General features: G+C 38.8%; 2 protein-coding genes, 1 long non-coding RNA gene and 1 other non-coding gene across 9 annotated transcripts in view; 1 reads left to right on the plus strand and 3 right to left on the minus strand.

The window, feature by feature from the left end:
- LOC129775966 (homocysteine-responsive endoplasmic reticulum-resident ubiquitin-like domain member 2 protein) overlaps nt 1-10,341 on the plus strand; it is a 28,069-nt gene extending 17,728 nt beyond the window's left edge. For all 4 annotated transcript variants that reach the window (XM_055781264.1, XM_055781267.1, XM_055781266.1 and 1 more), the window contains exon 4: nt 9,182-10,341. In XM_055781264.1, the coding sequence (XP_055637239.1) occupies nt 9,182-9,668 (487 nt within the window). In that variant the 3' untranslated portion in view covers nt 9,669-10,341. The remainder of the gene's footprint in view (nt 1-9,181) is intronic.
- Nucleotides 1,279-1,422, minus strand: LOC129780756 (U4 spliceosomal RNA). Its single transcript, XR_008744019.1, has one exon. It is a non-coding gene; the product is annotated as a U4 spliceosomal RNA (small nuclear RNA).
- Nucleotides 10,342-10,401: 60 nt separating the features above from the next.
- Nucleotides 10,402-12,043, minus strand: LOC129775967 (dnaJ homolog subfamily C member 28). Of its 3 annotated transcripts, none has more exons than XM_055781270.1 (3): nt 11,724-12,043; nt 11,523-11,641; nt 10,402-11,470 (listed from the first exon to the last, which is right to left on the minus strand). In XM_055781270.1, exons 2-3 carry the CDS (start codon nt 11,610-11,612, stop codon nt 10,484-10,486), a joined length of 1,077 nt encoding a protein of 358 aa, XP_055637245.1. In that variant the 5' UTR covers nt 11,613-11,641; nt 11,724-12,043; the 3' UTR covers nt 10,402-10,483. The 3 variants fall into 3 exon arrangements, with proteins under 3 accessions (XP_055637245.1, XP_055637244.1, XP_055637243.1); XM_055781269.1 differs by having other exon boundaries at nt 11,523-11,623; nt 11,724-12,042; XM_055781268.1 differs by having other exon boundaries at nt 11,523-11,654; nt 11,724-12,042.
- A 4,238-nt stretch (nt 12,044-16,281) lies between these two features.
- Nucleotides 16,282-17,393, minus strand: LOC129779592 (uncharacterized). Its single transcript, XR_008743713.1, has 3 exons — nt 17,293-17,393; nt 17,066-17,152; nt 16,282-17,008 (listed from the first exon to the last, which is right to left on the minus strand). It is a non-coding gene; the product is annotated as an uncharacterized LOC129779592 (long non-coding RNA).
- Nucleotides 17,394-20,180: the final 2,787 nt, after the last annotated feature.

Genomic DNA, 20,180 nt, shown 5'->3' on the forward strand with positions numbered 1-20,180 from the left:
CGCCCAAATCTGCTGGTAATAAAATTAATCAATTGCATCCATTACCCGTCTGCTGTTCATCGGGCGGGAGACGACAGAAAAATAAAATCGACACGAGACTGAGTCAGCCACTCACTGCGGACAATGCAATAGAGAATTAAAAATCCCTCGACGAGTGTCGTAAGATTTCAGTTGATCGTCTCTTGTTACACTTTCCGATCAAGAACTCATCATCCACTCTATGGAATGGGATTAACCGTTTGTGGCTTGCACTCACGATAAAACTTGAGTAGTAGAAGTAATGCTTCGAGAGTGTAAGCAGTGGGGATTCCTCTTTCATATTGCTTTTTTGAGATCTTGGTAGCTCACCGTTCCAAGTATTCTCTCTGTGTACATATGAAGAATAAAAGAGCATCGCCTGCTGGGGGTGATTTAAAAATATCCGACTAGAGGGATATACTTATTCATTGATCGTTGAATGTGATTTTTTACCATCCCTGTTACCGTACCAGGTTAGATACCGGATCACAAAAATGGCTCTAACTCGGTAAATAATGGGATTTTCGATAAGTCCTTTCTAGAGTATATTCTTGAATGCCTAAACTACAGAAATATGAAAGAAAAAAAATTGATTTGTTTTTCAAATTTCTAGACTAGAATACTGCCTTAATTAATTTTCAATTTTTATGATTGAAATCTTGGTTTGAGAACCAATTTTTAAAAACAATCTTTCGACTGGAACTGATGTCATAATTCAGATTAGTAATTGTATGAGCAACTGGAATCAGACTGCCTTTGTCAGCAAGCTCAATGAAGCGATTTTTTCGAGTACAAAGAATTGATAAAAAAAATCGGAGATCGGAATGGAAAAGATCGATCCAAGATCGCCCAATTCTAGTCCACACTATACCGTGACCGGAATAAATAACATAAATAACCGGACAAAAAAGTGTAATGTCCCAAGTAAGCCAGAAATATTGTGACGCGAGAAAACCGTCATGGGTATAAATTTGATATTAAACGGATATCCGGTAATTATACAGTATCCGGCCAATATTTGCTATCAGGCCGGATACCGGATAGTGACTTACTTACCGACCGGATACCGGATATTTGAAAAAAAAAAATTTGTTATTAACATTAGATAAATTATAAAAAAAAAAACAAATGAACATCATTCACACGTGATCAAAAATAAGGTGTCTCAGACAGCCATCCCTGAAGACAGTTCTATGTTTGTTCTCGATCTCAATGAGAACAATTGATTACTGATTACTCTTACTCGGCCAGTATCAGAATTACCTCAATACACTTACAAAAATCTACTGTTCCAAATTTCTTGTAGAAAACATGATGATGAAACATGAAACATGATTTTTCACCTAGCAATAATCGCACCTCGATAAAACCTCATAGGTTAGGATATCACCACTGCGCAAAGCTAAATAGGATATTTATTCTTTTATATTAATTTTTTTTTAATATGGGCCTGGTCACGAACGTCACTTCACGGTGAAAACGAAGTGAGTTGTATACAACCTTATTACGACTGTCACCGTGTGTGTAGAATCCAGAAGAGTTCATCCGTCGTGACAACTTTGATGAACTCGGTGTTATTATGAATACCACGATACTGTCATGTCACGGAGAAAAACAGGTATATTTGTCACTTGTGTTTCAGATGGTGAAAGCTAGTCACGCGGGATGGAGTCAGTTTAATTTCGTATTTATTTAGCTTTTTTGCTAACATTTTGAATCTTGTCTTGTTTTGTTTAAGAAACAAAAGATAAACAAACAGCAATTTACCCGCCTGGTGGCATTTTTAGAACAAAATTCTAACGTGTCCAGAGGACGTAAATTTGTTTATTTGGATTCGGTAAATGCGCTATGGTATGTAACTAAGGATTAAAAATGTAGTTCACGTAGGCTTATTGAAACATGGCGAACATTCACAATTGGCGGACCAGACCAGAATCATGATGATAGTTATAACTTTTTACTTTATAGATATTTTCAACGGTATTGTTTTGAAGACATACTTTGAATGAAAGAATATTAAAAAAGTGATAGTAAGTTTCAAACAAGGAAAAAATTAGTTTATCATTGCAAAGCATGCACAAGATACTGTTTTTAAATTCTTCTCTAGTTCTTTTTCCATAATTTTGATATCCGTTCAAAGAAAATCTGAATCACTTTCCGCTTTTGTCAAATTTCTTGAAACCCATCAGATGTTTTCTATGAGGATTATGCTTCTGACCAACGCTGCTGACCAGTTTCTGTTTAAATAATTAAATTAAACCTCATTGGATGGGAAGGATAAGAGGATTAAACTTCAGAATCCTATATGGCTCAGATTATACTGATCGTGAGGTGGATAAATTCGGGTTTGTTCTGAGATATAGAAGATATTATTATTCATCAAAATTGTAGAAACGGTTCATAAAAAATGATTCTAAATATTTCTCACTATTCAAACGAGTAAGACAGAGCTAAGTACAAGAGTATGTGAGATTTCGATTATTAAACATAATAGTCATGTTTTTTTTTCTCTAGTTCAACAACTACATTATTCCCGAGCAACCAAGTACTCCTCCTCATCTTTGAGCCAACATTTGATTCAGAAAACTAATCATCGAGGTATAATCGCAAACTTGTCATTCTAAAATATACAATTAATTAAATGGAATATTATCTCATACGCTGTATAAATTTTACCTACATAACGTTCAAACGTCCGAAATTATGCAACCGACACAACGTTCAAACACCCAACATTATGCAACCTACGTGTCTCTTATAAACGGGAATGAACACTTTCACTTCACGGAGTTCATTTTTACACGCAACTGTCCGTGACAATGATGATAGACACAAAAAGATTAAGTGAAGTGTAAGTGACGTGAAAGCGTACGAGGCAGTGATGTTCGTGATCAGGCCCTATGTATTTCTTTCTTTCTCACATTTTACACTCTATTTGTGTCATGTCACTATCCGTTTCATCACTAGTATAAATGCCTCGCAAAACAAAACATAATTTTATTATACATTAATTTTTTCGTTTTCGTTTTTCGAAATTTATTATGAGATCAATGTAATGAGGGCTATCTAACGAGGAAAAGCAATCGAGGTGGCCTCAAGTCGCAGAGATGACGCGATCCGAGTTGATCGCTGACCCGCCTTTGGAAACGGCGGTCTCTCGCAAGAAAACCTGTATTCCACTGATTGCCCGGATAGTTTGAAACATAAAATGCGATCCTTCAGTGAGGTCTGTCAAAGGACGGCATACGTTTGCTTGGTGCATTACGTTTGTCCGGTCAATTGTTTTGCAATATATCATTCATTGCAATTCAAAACAATTGCACCACGATCTGAGGAATTTCCACAATTATAGGTATTTTGGACATTTAGCTATTTTTGGAAATGTATTCTGTTCTCGCGCGCAAAATCATAACTCGTATACTCGCACACGGTACCACAGACCATCTTACGCTATTTTCTGTCCGGTTATTTCTGTTCGTCTTATTTCCTTTCCGATTTTATCCGGGAATCACACTTTACACGTATTCTCCAGTATCTCAAACTCATTTGTTCGAACGATCAAACTATGAGATAACGTTAAAATATATTTTCATCATCTCAAAAATATACAGATTTTCTGTATATTCGGAAAATCATATAATAAAAACGAAAAATTAGCATCTCTGATATCGAGATATGTTATGTAAAAAATCCTCAAAACATTGAAAAATATAGCACCGACTAGTCCAAAGCCATGAAAACAACAAAAAACGACTACAATCAATAATTACGAAAACAAAATCCATTTTTTTTGCTGGTTCAATATTTTTTCAATAAAAGGTTCTTCTTCTTCTTTTCCTTTGTTTTCGGAGACTTTGTTTACGGAGACCTTAAATCAGATCCCTGAATTCATTGATAATTAAAAACACAGAAAAGAAGTATTTTCTATCTAGCTCTTTTAGAATATCCTTTCAGGCCATACTGCTTCCAAATTATGTGCTCATTAATAAACTTCGTCTCCCAATTCGCTTATTTACTCCCAAAATAATTATATGTTCTAATTGCAAACACTTGGATCATACAAAAACCTGCTGGGGCGATAGAATGAAATGCTCTAAATGTGGAGTCGACCATGATGAAAACACTTGCAACAATCGACCTTTCGCTGATATGCAGCTTCACCTCAGATTATCCGAGGTTCCAGAAAATCCTTTCCCTGAATTATCAGATGATGATGAATCGGATACTAACTTTGATCCAACAATTACGGAAAGAGACAGGAAGAGAAAAACTACTTCCTCCTCCAAGCTTTTTAGAGGAAAGAGCTCCAAAAAAATCCGTATTTGTATAAAATTTGTATAAATCTTCGACGCCTCACTAACTCGTAAAACAAAGTTGACGTGCCGGGATAGCTGAGAACGATTAGTTTGTCTCATTTGAAATTATTTTGTTCCGGCATCGCGAGACGTGGTACTTCAACATTTTGCTGAAGTAAACAAAAACTGTTCAGTATGAAATCGATCAAAAATCACAAAAAACCTTACTTGCAATAAAAAAGGGGTATTAGAGGCGAATGAACTTCCAAGTTTAAAACCTCTTAAAAACAAAGAAAGAAGAAGCAAAAGGGGTACACTATCGTGTTTACCGTCGGCTCATGCGGACTTGCGATTTTGTCACTTTTTATGATTTTTAGAACTTCTAAAATCGAGAAATATAAACTTGAGAACTTCGAACAAATTGCGGATTTTTTATTACTAACTTCATTGTGTGTGTAACACATGTGCTCTACGTGTGTATACAAAGGAAATATCCCTTACACTGAGAGAAATAATTAGTAAATATAACGAATTTTTTGGTAAATACTACCAATCTATAGTCATTTTCGACCGTACTAATAAACACATATGTCAAGCAGAACCATGATTCGGAAGCCCAATATCGGCTACATTTTCTCGCCGAAAATGCACGTATCAGAACTATATCCTTATTATACCTCCGTATTGCCTTATGGGAACAATGAAAATGGTTAATACGCGCTTTTCTCACCAATTTTCAGATATGACAATATCCAAGCTTACTAATGTTATCGAGTAAAATATACTAATCTCTGGTAGGGATGCGGGTTTGTTGACAATATGTACAAAAAATTTGTACATTCTACTAATTTTGCATTACCAAATGTATTTAGTAGTTTTCGACCGAGGATTTTTCTAAGGGTACTTTCTATTCTACATACATTGGTCTTAGTAACCATCAGGGATGCCAGGTGATTTTTTCAAATGTCTTCACAATCATACCGAAGAAGATTAACATTCATAACTTACGTTTCGCCACAGTTTGATTGCTTATTCAATGTTTATTCTAATTGGCATTGTTATATAGCGTTTTTTATTAACCTTACCTTGAGAGTTTACTTCAATAAATGCGAACAAAGAATACATTCCGCAACTGCGAACTAAATTTTATGAATTTAAAAAGGATAATTAGCTTGATACACCGTTGATTGAGAAAATATCGCTCCAGTTCTTCCACAAAAACGAAACTGTGATAACTAAATTTGTTTATTTTAGCTTTGAAGTTTTGGTTATTACTCAAATCATATCCATAAAACTAATTAATGAAATTGTACGTAACCGGAAAACCTTCGATTTCTAGGTTAATCTATTGTATAGTATAGTCCCAAAATGATAAAAATACAATGTCACAATCATTCCAATTCTGATACCAAATTTTCTCGCTTTATTGAGGACTTTATTGAGACTTTACTTTTCAGCTCCTATTTGACGCCTGAGTCGATAACATATGAGGACACGATTCAAGATCTACCATATCCCTTTGGGGCACGGTGGTTCCACCTTTTTGATGCGTAATAACGCATGGTGGGACATTTTTTGATCTACCTCGAAATAATAGAATAGCTTCGTGTTCATAAACCTACTTATTTAAAGCAGTTGGCAACACCATTAGCAAGTGTCAGAAATATATTCGATTGCGTTGGCAAGGCATACGTTGGCGTAGGCATACGATGATATGACAACACCCGAATTTATTTCAGTGTTGAATGTAATACAATTTTTCGTGCAACATGGGTATTTTTATTTTCTAAAATTGTGTGCCTCAAAGGGTTAAGTTATAAACTGTAGTCACGCCATTCGACATTCGGGAACACCGTGACTTAAGTCATGTCATGTCATTCGCCGCGCAAAATAAAGGGGAATGTGTATTCAGACCGCTTGAAGTTCTCCAGAATTTAAAGTACAAGTCGCTTTGTTATTGTATTCATACCTGTGGATTTTCTGCTTGGAAAAATTTTGAAAAAAAGAAGAACGAGACAAAAGTCTCCATTGATTAAAAGAATAAAAGTGAATAAGTGACACTGATAAAAAGCGAGTGAATGACACTGAAACAAAAGTCCCACTTCTTTTGACGATATTTTCAGCCAATAGCTAGAATTGTATAGAAATAATATGTCTCAAAAATTCACATACGCTACCATACTGAAATGTCTTTACAGATTTCATGATGACTTCAAAATGTCTTCAAAATGAAGACATGTCTTTAAACTTGGCATCTCTGATAACCATCCATAATATGGTCAAGTTCCTGAAGCAAAATAGTTATAGCACTAACGGTGTTGAATATAATTCAACAAATTAACTGCAGTTTATTCTTTTGTAGCTTGAATACTCAAAAGCACATTTCTCGCGTAACTTTTGAAAAGGTCCAATGGAACATTTTCGCCAACTCGAGAAAAACGTAGTTGAAGACCCGAACATTATTTCGCGAATTGTCTTAAAAGCTATCAATCTTTATCACTGTTTTCACCACTAGCTGTGAAGAATAACTTCGTAAAAACAATCGTAACTATTGTTCCGTGATTTGAGATTAAGGTTGAAGCCTCGGAGCGAAAAATGTTACATTGGACGTTTTGACTGCCCGCGTTTGCACATTTGACATATTACGTTGCACTATAAAAATTTGAAACTAACTAATAAACAACAATCCAAATATCAGCATTTCGTTCTAAAGACTGATTATTATTGTTATCACTCGTTGAATTGCACTGAAATCGATAACAACACCTGTAAGAAACAAATTCCAAAACGACCGAAGTACGACTGCGAGTTGTTTTGACTGCTTTGTTACTTCGGACGTTTCGGCCGTCGGAGGAAAATGGCGTCCGAAGTAACAGCCGGGTGCTTGAAATTCGAATCTGTACATTGGATATTTTTTGTATCGGCGACAAAAAGATGAAGAAGATAGATACGTGAACGATTGTTTTTGTAATATATTCAATGATTGAAAACTAATAGCGTGCATCCATTAACTCGATTTGTTTACATTTGTTACATAGGACATTTTCAAAAGTTACGCGAGATTTGTTCTTCACAACAAAAGGGTTTAATAAGAATTTATTCAACCTTTTCAACCAAATCTTTTTTCACTGATGGATCTAACTTCAATGGATCCACAGGCTGTGAATTTTATTCAATAACAACTGCTATACATTCCGAAGGCTTAGTCTAAGGTTACTTTGGATAGGAGTACGCACGAAAATTTGATTGTACGAATAGAAACAAACAATTTTGTTCGATAGAAACAGACGAATTCGAACGAAGCAAGGGGGAAGCAATGTAACCACACCAATACAACTCAATGTGGTTGTTTACTTTCACTATTGCATACAATTTGTACGATCACTTCTCTGCATCCAGTGTCACCGCCGCCTTATAGCGAATTCGTTTTTGTTAAGTTTCAACCCCAGTGCCGCACTAACTGCTGTCAAAACGTTTTTTTATTCACTCAGTTTCGCACTCAGTGTCGCACTAGTTCGCCCCGAAAGCTGTTAGTTTCGCACTGAGATGTTTCACGGGTTGGCACTCGGGTTCACCAATACAACTATACTGAACTGTCAAGTTCCGTTATTGTTTTGGAAAATCTAAAAATAAAGACTATGAAAATGGAAAACCTGCTGCTTTGCTTTTGTATTATTGGAATCGTAATCCAATTCGGATTCTGATTTTGAAGAGTAGAGTAGACGGCATTAAGCTACGTGTGCTTTCATTGGGAGGTGAAAATAATGATGAATATTCAGGTGGAATAAATTTCAAAATCAAAATTATGAATGAAAATTTACTTTAACGTATCGAATAGTTATTTTATGTGATTAAATAAAAGTTTTTTTCCGATATCGCAGAATATTGAACGAAAACTGTGTCTAATGATGGTTTTATATTATAATAGTAATTATTTGTGGAACAAACAGGAAATGCATCGACAAATGGTTAAGTGAGTGTCAGAACTACATGTGTTAGGTAATCAAACAATATTAAGTAAAAATTTTCATTCAAACTTTTATATGTTTACACTGCACTTGGCCCTTCTGATCTGATGGAGAACAATTTACCTCCCAAGCACTAATATCACCACCAGACGTCGACACTGTACATTTGCCGTCGTAAATATAAACAAATCAGACTGTATAACGCACACCAACAAACCACCGCATTCGTGAAACTGAAAACGTTTTTTTTATTACAGAGTCAGTTTGGCACTGACTCAGTTTTAAAAACGAATTCGCTATTAGTTTACCCTGTTCGGTGTTGGTTGGGGAATTCGCTGCAATATACACTGCCGACAATTTTTCATCGTAAGTTTCAGATTTTCTTCGTATTTCTTGTCTGAAATTCAACAGCTTATAAGTGTTTTGACGAGTAGATCAATGATTACATCTTTTGTATGGATTCCCTCTCATTGTTAGTAAAAAGTCTACCGTTATTGAAATTTTCATTTTTCTTCAACTATTTCTTCCAGAACTCAAAAATATCCAGATGTACGCAATCCTCCTGTTTAGTTCCTTAGTTCCAAGGAGGGTTTTTTGCCATTTTGAGAAAGGACATTTGCTTTGATTTTCTCACAGGCTTTTCCCTATTCATAAACATGGCTTACGTATACTTTACGTTTCCGAGCCGGTGAAAATAAATTCAGTAAAATAAATCTTCCCATTCCGTGGAACACAAATGACACTAAAAATCCCCTCTCCAAACGGTACAAAAATACCGATCGGAGTCTTCATCTGACAATATAAAACTGCTGATTAACAAGTCTTTACTATGTTCTCAAGACTTCATAGACCTGCAAAAATAATTTACTCATTCTCATTTTCTCGTTCATTAACTTACAGATATCAACTCGGCTTTTTTCGAAACAATAACACCGATCGACTGGAACAAGCTCGCAGAATTGTCGTTCAACAGATCAACAATGCTCACGGAGTGAGACCAAATGTCATTCCTCGGGCACGAATGGTTCCTCCCAGGCCGGTTGCTGCGGATGTAGCAGTTAATGATCTTCAAGCGGCACAAAACCCGGTTCCAGCACCTTCAGCTGCTGACACCGTGAATTCTGCCGAAGTCATTGATTCATCGGAGAAAGACAATACCATCGGTAGCTCCAATTCGGAAACTATCCCAGAATCCCAAGATAAGTCCGCTCAGTCAATGACTGAAGGAACATCACCTGCAGACGTTGCGATTCCAGACGAACAAGAGGACCAATCAAACCCCGTACAGGAAGAGAACCGCGTGAACTTCAACGACGTAGCCGCTTTCCTGCGAACTTTGGTTCTATCGTTCTTCACATCAATTATTCCCGATACGCCGGCTGCCTAGGCTTGAGGACGCGGACAAATTGAAATAAGAGAGTATTTTGGACTGTAAATAGCATTGCTATAACTTCGGCTTTAGTTCTCATCTATTCGCACCAACTATATTGTTAGAAATGCTGGTAGTAAAAACAGTTTGTGTAATGTAAATATCAATTGTACTTTAATACAATCTATTTGTTTCACTTAGTGTTACAGATATACATAAAACATTTAAAAAAATCGAGTGCAGAGGACTTCTGATAATATTTCTGCATTCGCAATTCATACACAAACATATATAACGCGCATCGAAACAATAGAATAACTTTTGTAAAGACATTTTCTAAATACAGTAACGGACTGAAGTTTCTGCTTTTTATGTTACACAGCGAGAGCTTTAATGTTGAGGATACAAACTTTTGCGACAAAATTTTGAATACTAGACCAAATTCTGTGGTTCTTTTTCGCTAAAAGAATAGTTAATGTTTAGAAATGGAAATGGCAGACAACCGCTACTCCAGCCGTAATTGTTTAAATAAGTTTCGTTTTGTGATGATGTTCGGTTCCACATAGAAAATCGTTATGCATGGGAGATATTTTGTGTATAATATTCAATTAGAAGTGTAATGTAGGGTTAAACAATGTTATCGTTTTCTGAGAAAGAATAATAAAATTATTTATGTTCATACTAGTAAAAACTAGTTTTTTAAGGTACAAATTTTCCGAAAAACTTCCCTTATTTTAGATCAATAAATATAGCACCATATATCATATTTATTTAATCGAACCCAAAGAATAATTCAAAATATTCTAATATATACAACTTTACGAACAGCAAAATCATTTCAAGAGAGACCCGATGAAGCTGAATATATTCGCTCTGCCAGCGTCCTGAGGTTGATTTTCGGACGATAGCAAACTATTTTCCGGCTGAACATGATATTCATACTGTTTGATCTCCAAAATCTGTCCGCTTAGTTTCTTCAAATCGACACGCATCATCTGTTTGTTCAACACCGGCACAATCAGATTGAATTTATCAATTTTTTTATTTATACTACCAACTACATTTTCATGTGCTTCCAATGCTTTGGTCCATTTGTACTCATCCTGGGGATTCAACGGAACCGCCCCCAACGATTGTCTTTCTGTTGTTAAACTTTTCGTCAAATCCTCTCTGTCCTCTTTTATTTCCTTGTGGAGCGTGATCCATTCGGGCGTGAAACCATTGTCCAGCATAATTTTGTTTATCTTATGCGTAGTGAAATCGACGTACGGATTTTGGCTCTGATGATCGGGTAGCGGTTTTCCAAAACCAGATAAATTACTAAAATCTCCCCGCGACATCGCCTCTTGTATCAGATCCTCGACGACCCGGTCGTATCCGTATTTGGTTTTGATTTCATGCTTCTTGTAATAATCTCCCTTTTTCATGAGAGCCATCTCGGTAGCCTGAGCCTTGGACATCCTGTGCTCCAGAACTCTTTCCTGGGCTCGCTGTGCGCGCACTGTTTGGTACTGCTTCTGTCGTTGGGCAGGTGTTCCCATTCCTACGCCGTCGAATGTGAGATACTGTCGATGCTGGGGCGCGGTGTGGCGGATATCAAACACCTTGACCTTATCTTGCATGTCCTCAATGATACCTCGGCGAGATTTGGAAAATTTCTCCTGCAGTATTCGGAAAGCGTTGTCAAGTTCGTGAAATCTTTCCGCGCTTGCTTCTGGATTGCCACTGTCCGGGTGGAATTTTTTTACCAGCGCTATATAAGCCTGACGAACGGTGTTCTGGTCGGATTGCTCCGTCACGCCAAGAACACGATAGCATTTCTGAAAGAATCTTCTATGACTTAATTTAGATATCGGACTTATTTCTACTTACGTTATATAACTCTCCTCTGCTAGTGTAACAATTCCTAATACAAAGACCAAAATGTGCTTTGTACGAAAAAAGCCTATTTTTGCACAACATTTGCTGTAGCTCTTAAAATTATAAGAAATCTTTTGTAAATTTCTTAAGTGAGGAAAGCAATGCGTATATAATTGTACTCATTAATGTATTAATGTATGTATAATTGCTTACCAAGATAGCTTCGATATTTCGAAATTCCCACGTAGTTTTCCTTACGTGAATATTACTCTCGAGCATAAATTATTAACTATTTCCCATAAAAATTAACTGAAAGCATTGCTAAACACTTGGAAAGCCGGGACTCGAGAGCCAGTCGGTGAAATAAATAAACAGAGACGAATAAAGTGCGATTCACATACAACATCCACATCACGTTCACGTTCCGTCCCGTCACGTTGCGTCAATTATCTTTCCAAGCAGTTCTTATGCAAACATTCACATACACCGGCAACGGCAACTTCGACTTGCCGTTGCTGGTGTATGTGAATGCTTCAACAGGAATTACATGGAAGAATAATTGACGCACCGTGACGTGACGGAACGTGAACGTGACGTGGATGTTGTATGTGAATCGCACTTAAAGCATTCCAAACCCTGAGAAAAAAAACAATTTCTATCTGAGTTGCCAATTTACAAAGCTGCCAATATTTCACAAATGTCTTGAATCTTTCATCCAAGATCTATAGAAGTATTACTACTAGGTGGGCCAATCTGCTAAAACCGCTCTGCAGCCATCTTGAAAGTCTACGGTGTTCTGTTTATAAACAAAGGAAGGAAGGAAGGTATTGAATTAGAGAGACTTTAAACTCTGAGAGTTCATTCGTCTCTTATTATAAACAAAACACAATACGTTGATTATAAACAAGTCGCAATGCGATGCGGCCATTTGCATCACAGCCATCTCTTCGATGGAAGCAAGCACGATCTCGTTGATTTTTATTTTGTTCTGTCGAGTTTATTCGCGCGGAGAAAGCAAACATGGACGGTCAGAGAAGCAGATTTTGTAGAAAGTCGAAATATAATTGTGATTGAAGTGAGTATATAATGGCAATTTCCGATATTGTTTCTAATGTTTACTTTTTTTTACATTCTTCGTTTGTATCCGGTTTCATGAAGAGAGTGTAGGTTTTATTTTGTGCTAGAACTTATAGGAATATATATATATATATATATATATATATATATATATATATATATATATATATATATATATATATATATATATATATATATATATATATATATATATATATATATATATATATATAGGAAACAATCACCCAATGAACGTTTTGAGGAAAGAGTGGCAAGAAAATACACTTATCAAATAGCAGATTCAATTGCAACGCTGACAATATTATTTATAGCGATCTGAAGCCGAATGATGACAACGTGAAATTGGAGGATGGAGTCGACGGAAAACGCTTTGCGGCCACTGGATTACCTGCTACCGGAGATGGTTTTTGGAAGGATATTGACTGCGTGAATCAGCCATGAGGTTATAGGAGGAAATATTTCGTGATTTTGATGGAATATTTGTATGTCTTTTCTTCGGAGTTCCTTCCTGCTGTGTGCGCGGGAAGTGGGTGTCGTCGTTCGCACATCCATTGCAATTTGTCCCATGGATCTTGTTGCTGATGACTGCGGACGAAACTGAACATTGCAAAGGTTCGCCGACCAACAAGTAAACAACAACCTGTCATGGCTATGTGCATATCTTGAGGTATGAAAAGTTGTAGCATGGTACCACATATTACAACATTGTAGATCCCCTCGGTTCTTATATTTGAAATCCACATTCAACACAACTCAGTTGTGTGAGTCTGAGTTCTTCTGTTCAGAAGTTTGCGTCTTGGATGGACGGCAATGCGAGTGCCACTCTTTTTTTACATTTGGGCGGCTAACCATTTTGAGTGCCAGATGTGACTCGGCGGCTCAATTAAGCCAGGACGCTAATTGAAACCCGAAATCATCAAATACACCTTGTTCATTTTCGTTATGAACACTTTTCCGCAAATCTCTCGGTGGGGTTTTTTTGTCTCAAAACCCGGGAAGAGAATCGACTTCAACTGTGCTCGGGAGTTAAAGACAATATAGCCCGAGAATGTTTAAAAGCGAGATAGAAGCTAGCACAGAAGAACTTCGGAATAACTACGGAATTGTTCGCTAATAATTACGTAGTTTCGGTTTCGAAGAATGTCCCGCTGATCTGAGGACCGAAAAGTATAATCTTTCATTCCAATCGTGACCGTGGAAGAGGACAGGAGCGGATATATTTTACTATATCGCGCAAAGTAGACGGAAAGGTAGTCGGTAATAGTTACCTCGTGGTTGGTGTGCTAATGGTTTTTTTTTATTAGCTCTTAGTTAGGCATTAGCAAGTTAGAGACAATATTATAATTAGTGCCCTCCTGTGCATCCGTCGAAGAAAGTAGAGGTAAGCTTCAATGGCATTTACGACATGTGGCTAGATAAAATAACCAATGTGGCATACGTGTGGTTTTTTTTCTCCGTTCTTTGTAGTGTGTGCATTTAGGGCAAGCCGCTTCTGACCCCACGATCAGCTTTTGGGATTCCATCGCCGCCTATATCCAAAAACGAGGCCGCGCAAGGACACTTTGGCGCGAACTTGCTCCCGGGAGAGAGACCGCACGAAGAACACGTGTGCGGTGGTGATCACGCCTTAACACCATCGGTTCATCATAACCTGCATCACCATCATTTGGGATCATCTAGTCGTCACCGGCGATAAAGGTGGCCGCGTATACAGCTGCATAAGCGAAACGCCTCGCTTGAGAGGAACTCCGCACGACGATCGCGTGTGCGGTGGAAATCTTCAGGATTCGCCGCCAGCATTCACCACCTGCGTTCATCGTCAACCACCCCATGAGTGGGGAAAAGCCGCCGGCGGAAAATTCACCAAGTAAAAGGTCGTGAGTACCGTTCTAAATATATACCCATTAACACATGCGCATGTAGGGATATATCCAAACATAAGAGAACAATAGAGCCACACTACTAAAAATACCACACGCACAAAGCCACACATTTTGAAGCGTGCTAAAATAGCACAGTGATGATGATAAGTTCATCAGAATAAAACGAATGCATATAGGAATGGAGGATTAGGTCAGTGAGAAGACGCGTCGTATTCTGAGCTCGATGAGTCGAGGTTCAAGACTCAGGAATGGAATGAACGAAATTTTGTTATATGATAGGATGATTGAATATTGAAAACGTAGTATGAATTGTTCTTTTTTATTTTAAATATCTATGCATCACTAGAATTGAATTGACGTTCTGTTTTTTTTTGTTATGAACAATAAATGACGTTCAATGTAGAATTAGAAAAAAAATCTGATTCATTTACTGGCCAGCGGTAGCCTAATTACCGACAAACCGTGTTTAGTTTGAAGTTAGGTCACGAGCCCAGGATTGGGACTCCTTTTCTTTTGTAGTACATTCATCAACCCCCGTTCCCCGCCCTCTGAAGCTAGTTTCGAGGTGGATGGAAGATCGTTATAACGAGTAGGGCCGATGATGAGATTTTCGGCAGAAACGACGTTTCTGGAACCGATTTTGTAGCTCTTCTGTGCTTACTTTTTATCGCGGACGAGTGGTGTCGCGGGTCTTTGTAGAGCGCAGGAAACAGTCGTGGAACAAACCGGGTTTTCGAGATTGAAGGACAAACCCGCCCTAAGGTTTTGGGTGTCTCAATAGTCGGGCAACAATTAAGAACACGGTGGTTGGTCTCCCTCGCGGGAGTGGCGCTTAAATCAACCGCTAATCTGCGCAAAACCCCGGTAGCGACTGGCTCGCGCGCTTTCACCAGCGTCGCGGGTTACAAAGTATCGTGTTTGGGCATTCTGTGCTTCGAGTTTTGTGTCGGTTTTCCACTGTTCATGTCAGAACCGATCGAAGTCACGTACGCAAAACCTTCTGAAGTTAAAGATTCATCGCACTGATTCGCTGCATCGGATATATCAACGAACAAATGATGATGGTTGAGGAAGAATATCGGGAAGCATGAGCTTAGCTCTCAAACATCAAACTTTTGTCGGTAAATGATTTTCGGTACGGTTCTCAAAGTACTAAGTTTGCTTCAGGCAGGATGGTAGCACCCTGAATGACTTGGGAAAGGTGCGGCTCCACTGTGTAACCTCAGCGTTACGGTTTTGAATTTTCTTTTGTCATATGAACAACGCAATTTCACGTTCCATCAGGTTGTGGACAAGTTGAAGCCGAAGTTGATATTTGGACAGCAAAAGTCTTTGTTCTGTAAGCATTACGATTGCATTCACCTTATTAAGAACGAAACCGATAATTTCGTCACTTGTGCCGGGGTGGTGAACCGTGCGAGTGCGAGGCATTTGGTGTTCAACTGCAGCCTCAAAACGACGACAGACACCCATATCCTATCGAAGCTCCGATACATCCGATGTGAACACCTATGGTTTGATGACCGAATGCCAGGGCCTGTCAAACCTCAAGCATGATGTGGCGTTGGTGGAAGAATCGTTCAGCTTCGGTTTAGGCGGTTCGGCAGATCAAGAAACAGTCAATCAAAACCAACAACAACAGACGGTAAAACTTCTTCATTTCCGTGCTGATAGTGTGGAGCTATGCATTTCAGAGCATTGTCAGTCCTCAGTCAACATCCGCAGGCGACAAGATGGTCAACAAGAAAGACAAGAAAACGCAAATGAAGACGATTCAGTCAGTGATGCATATACAGAGTCGTACGAGATATGTTTCCGTCAACTTCTACGGCTCCTAAGCGGATCTTAAGCTCGACTTTTGTTTCGACATTTCGGTGATCACACAAAAAAATTATAAGATTATTGACCTACGTTCAATTCCACACAAATGGATGTAACATTCGTGCATGAAGAACCTCTTGATTCGGTAGGGGAGTTCAGTACATTGAACATCATAAGCCAGTTCGAATGGAGTATTTCTACGTAATTTCGGTCAAATATCTAAACGTAATTGGAATGGACTGATGAATGCATTCGATCTTTGGTTAAAACCACTTGCTGCACACTGCAATCAGGTGAAACTTTCCAAGTTCCTTTGTAATGATTAGCACTTCCTAACTCGGGGCTTCGAAGTTTTTTTTAATAACATCTGAGTCACTGCACTAAAACTAAAGTTCGTCTGAACCTAAAACACGATGGGCAGTCAATTTTTTGATACAAGCGAGCGGTTCCTTTCTGTGCCGCTTAAAAAGTAGAAGAAGAATCGGAACTGCTCCAACGTATGGATATTATCACGCTCATCAAATTCTCCGATCGGGCAGCTCCTTATCATTGGCATACATGCGTATCTGCGCCGATTATTCCACCGGACTCGAGGCAGCGCTTGGAGCAAACCACACTCTCCCAACGCCCGGAGATATTCGCCTCAAACTAGTCGGCAAACGTGTCCCCAGTATTATTCATCTTACCGACGTGTACCTGCGAGTAGAAGTCCATGTGTCAAAGAAACTTATGATAATCAACACCCATCGTTACCTGTACCGAAGTAACGGTTAAGCTCTTGGCGCATTCCAGAAACAGATGGCAAGGATGATAACAGGTTCGGATGGACTCCATGCATTCCTAGGCGACATCATGATCCACAGTGAAAATAAAGAAAAAAACATTATGTAGTTCTCACTACTCTTTTCAAACGACATCGTCGATATGCTATCGATTTACGCCTGGAGAAATGGCGATTGAACCAGAATGAGAACAAATACCTTAGACTGATGCAAATAAAAAATGACACGATCCAGCAAGAATTTCAGCTGCGATTGTTCCTGGTCAATGTAAACTCCAACCAAATTCCATCACAGACTTTGCGGTCGTCGTTTCATGCTGCAAATAAATCATCATTAACCATTGATAAGACTCGAAGAAAATTTGTTCCTCAAGCAGAATCTAACACACTTGTGACACAATCACTCGGCAGTCTCTCTGCCGCCTTTTTTTTGTAAATAATCCCCTCTCACATTCCTCACTACTTACCACTCCCCTCACTAACTTACTGAAGATACGGCCTCACCTTAGTAATACTTCTATACATCTTGCTTTCATCAACATGAGAACTTCAAACTCATTTACTTATCACGCCGCATAAGCAAAACCAAGGCGCGTAGAAGTATATCCTAAGGTGGGCCAACTTGCTAAAACCACTCTTCAGCCATCTTGGAAGTTTACTGTGTTTTGTTTGCAAACAATACACAATACGCTTGTGTCCAAGCTCGCTCGTGATCAGTCTGTCTCTTTCACGCTTCAAGGAAATAATTCCCCTTCTGCTTTCTTCCGTACTGTTACCATAGACCCGTCTTGAGCAAAACCATTAAAGCAGGGGTGACATTGCGCATTTCGAAACGAGTGATTTTTGTTCGTTTCGACCATTTTGACATGCCTTTGATTAGCATTGTTTACGAACCCAAAAGATTACGAGACAAATTTTGCTCTAAATCTAGTACACCGAAAATATGAACTTGAAAAATATACATAATACTAAAACCATTTCGATTTGAGTTAGAATTTTCTCGAAACGAGTTACTCATTTCGAAATGCGCAATGCCACCCCAGATTTAGCTTCAATGTTCTCTGGATGTTCTTGAACTGCATTGTCATTTGCATTTTCAATAATATCACTGATACCAGGATGCACGCATCATTATTGAAGGGTATTAGAGCCCCCGCATACTACAGACTTTCTGTCAATCAACAGTTTGATCGGGTCGGCCTTATGGTGTAAAAACCAACCCAACTGAATCGGTGTAATGTACGCACATGCATACCTCTCCGTACTGATTAAAAAGCCGACCAAACTATCAGCCGACAAATCAGTCTGCAGTCTGCGGGGGCTCTTACACTCACCTTTTTGGTGCTCCCGTGGCCGAGTGGTTAGCGTCATATACAACATGCCGGGAGTTCGGGTTCGATTCCCGTTCTGGTCGGTGGAATTTTTCGTCAGAGAAATTTTCCCCGTCTTGCACTATGGTCACGCGTATTCTAGAGCTTGTCACTCAGAATGCATTCAAGGCATGTAATTTGCTATAGAGAACTCAACTAAGTACTAATAAAAATGACGCAAGTAATACTACGTTGAGACGGGGAAGTTCCTCTAGAAACGTATGGCACTAAGAAAAAGAAGAACCACATTCTCCTTCATCCGAACCGGGACGCCAAATACAATTAATATCTGGGACTTCCATCCGCCTAGTTCAGTCGTGCCATCAGCTGTGTTCGAACATCGGTCGCTCTTTTTCCCATTCTTGTCATCTAAGTCGTCACTAACCCTGAATTTAGTGCTGAAGATGAGGTCTTCCAAATTGTCCGCCAATGCAAGTATTCCTGTCCTGACATATCCTCGATTCCTATTCCGACTTCAATTCGCGAGATAGTAACATCATACCTCTCTCCTCGAAAGCCCTGATGTACTACCAAAACGTTAGTGGGTTCAACAGCCCTTTCGCCGAGTGCCAATCAGCATTCAGTGACGAGTGCTATGATATTTACGCTCTTTCTGGAACTTGGCTCAACGATAATACTTCGACGATGCAGATTTTTGACAACAAATGCTCATTTTATCGACAATACAGGTCGACTTCGAACAGCACCAAAAGCATTGGAGGCGGTGTTCTGCTCGATGTTCACTCGGGTTTAAAATCCCGTCCGCTTATTTCTTCTGTAAGCTCGACGGTGGATCAAATATGGATTACGATACTCACGACTGACGCAACTCTCTATTTATTCCCCCGATCGAGTGAACGACGCGGATTTGATTGAAAACCATCTTGACTTCCCCCAAAAGGTGATTTCGCAAACATGGCCTAGAGATATCAATGTAATACTGAACGGCTACTGTAAGGCAAAGCGCAAATTGAGGAGCGTATAGCGCTTGTGAGCTAGCACAAGACGACCAACATGACTCATGTGTACCACAAACGTAGCATATTGAGTCGCAGTTTGCTGTGGATTACGTGCCACTCGCATACAATTTTTGATTCACACAGAGTTGCGCGATATATTTGTTTACTAACACAACTACCCGACCGGCACAACCATACAGTGCCAGACTCACGGCGCTATATGATTGTTCACCACCACAACCATCACAGTCGGCACGACAAGCACGAAAAACTGTGGTTCAGCCACAACGTCACGCGAGTCGTCTCTCACGAGCGCTGCGCCATCTCGGGTTTCCTCGCCAATTTGCGCCGTTCTATCTGTTTTCATTAGCCACAAAAACAGGCACTATATCGCGCCAAATTACTCGCGCTATACGCTTCTCAATTTGCGCCTGGCCTAAGGGCGCGTTTGCAAAAATCTGCGCGCCCCGGAGTTAGAGAAATCTTTTCATGGGATGTAGTTTCATTGTAAATTCAGAGTATTTCTCATCTATTCAAAAGCTGTTACCACATTTTTAATTTTAATGTATCGCGTTGTGTAAGTGTGTTGTTTTAGAAATAAAATCCACCTTCTCCAATTTTCTGATATTAGTGGAAAATAGTATCAAAGAGCTTTTTTAAAATGTACTCTTAAAGATAACGATGAATTCTCGCGTAACTTTTGAAAAGGTCCAATGTAACATTTTCGCCAACTCGAGAAAAACGTAGTTGAAGACCCG

This window comes from Toxorhynchites rutilus, chromosome 3 (genome assembly GCF_029784135.1).
Source record: "Toxorhynchites rutilus septentrionalis strain SRP chromosome 3, ASM2978413v1, whole genome shotgun sequence".
NCBI classification, from domain to species: Eukaryota; Metazoa; Arthropoda; class Insecta; order Diptera; family Culicidae; genus Toxorhynchites; species Toxorhynchites rutilus.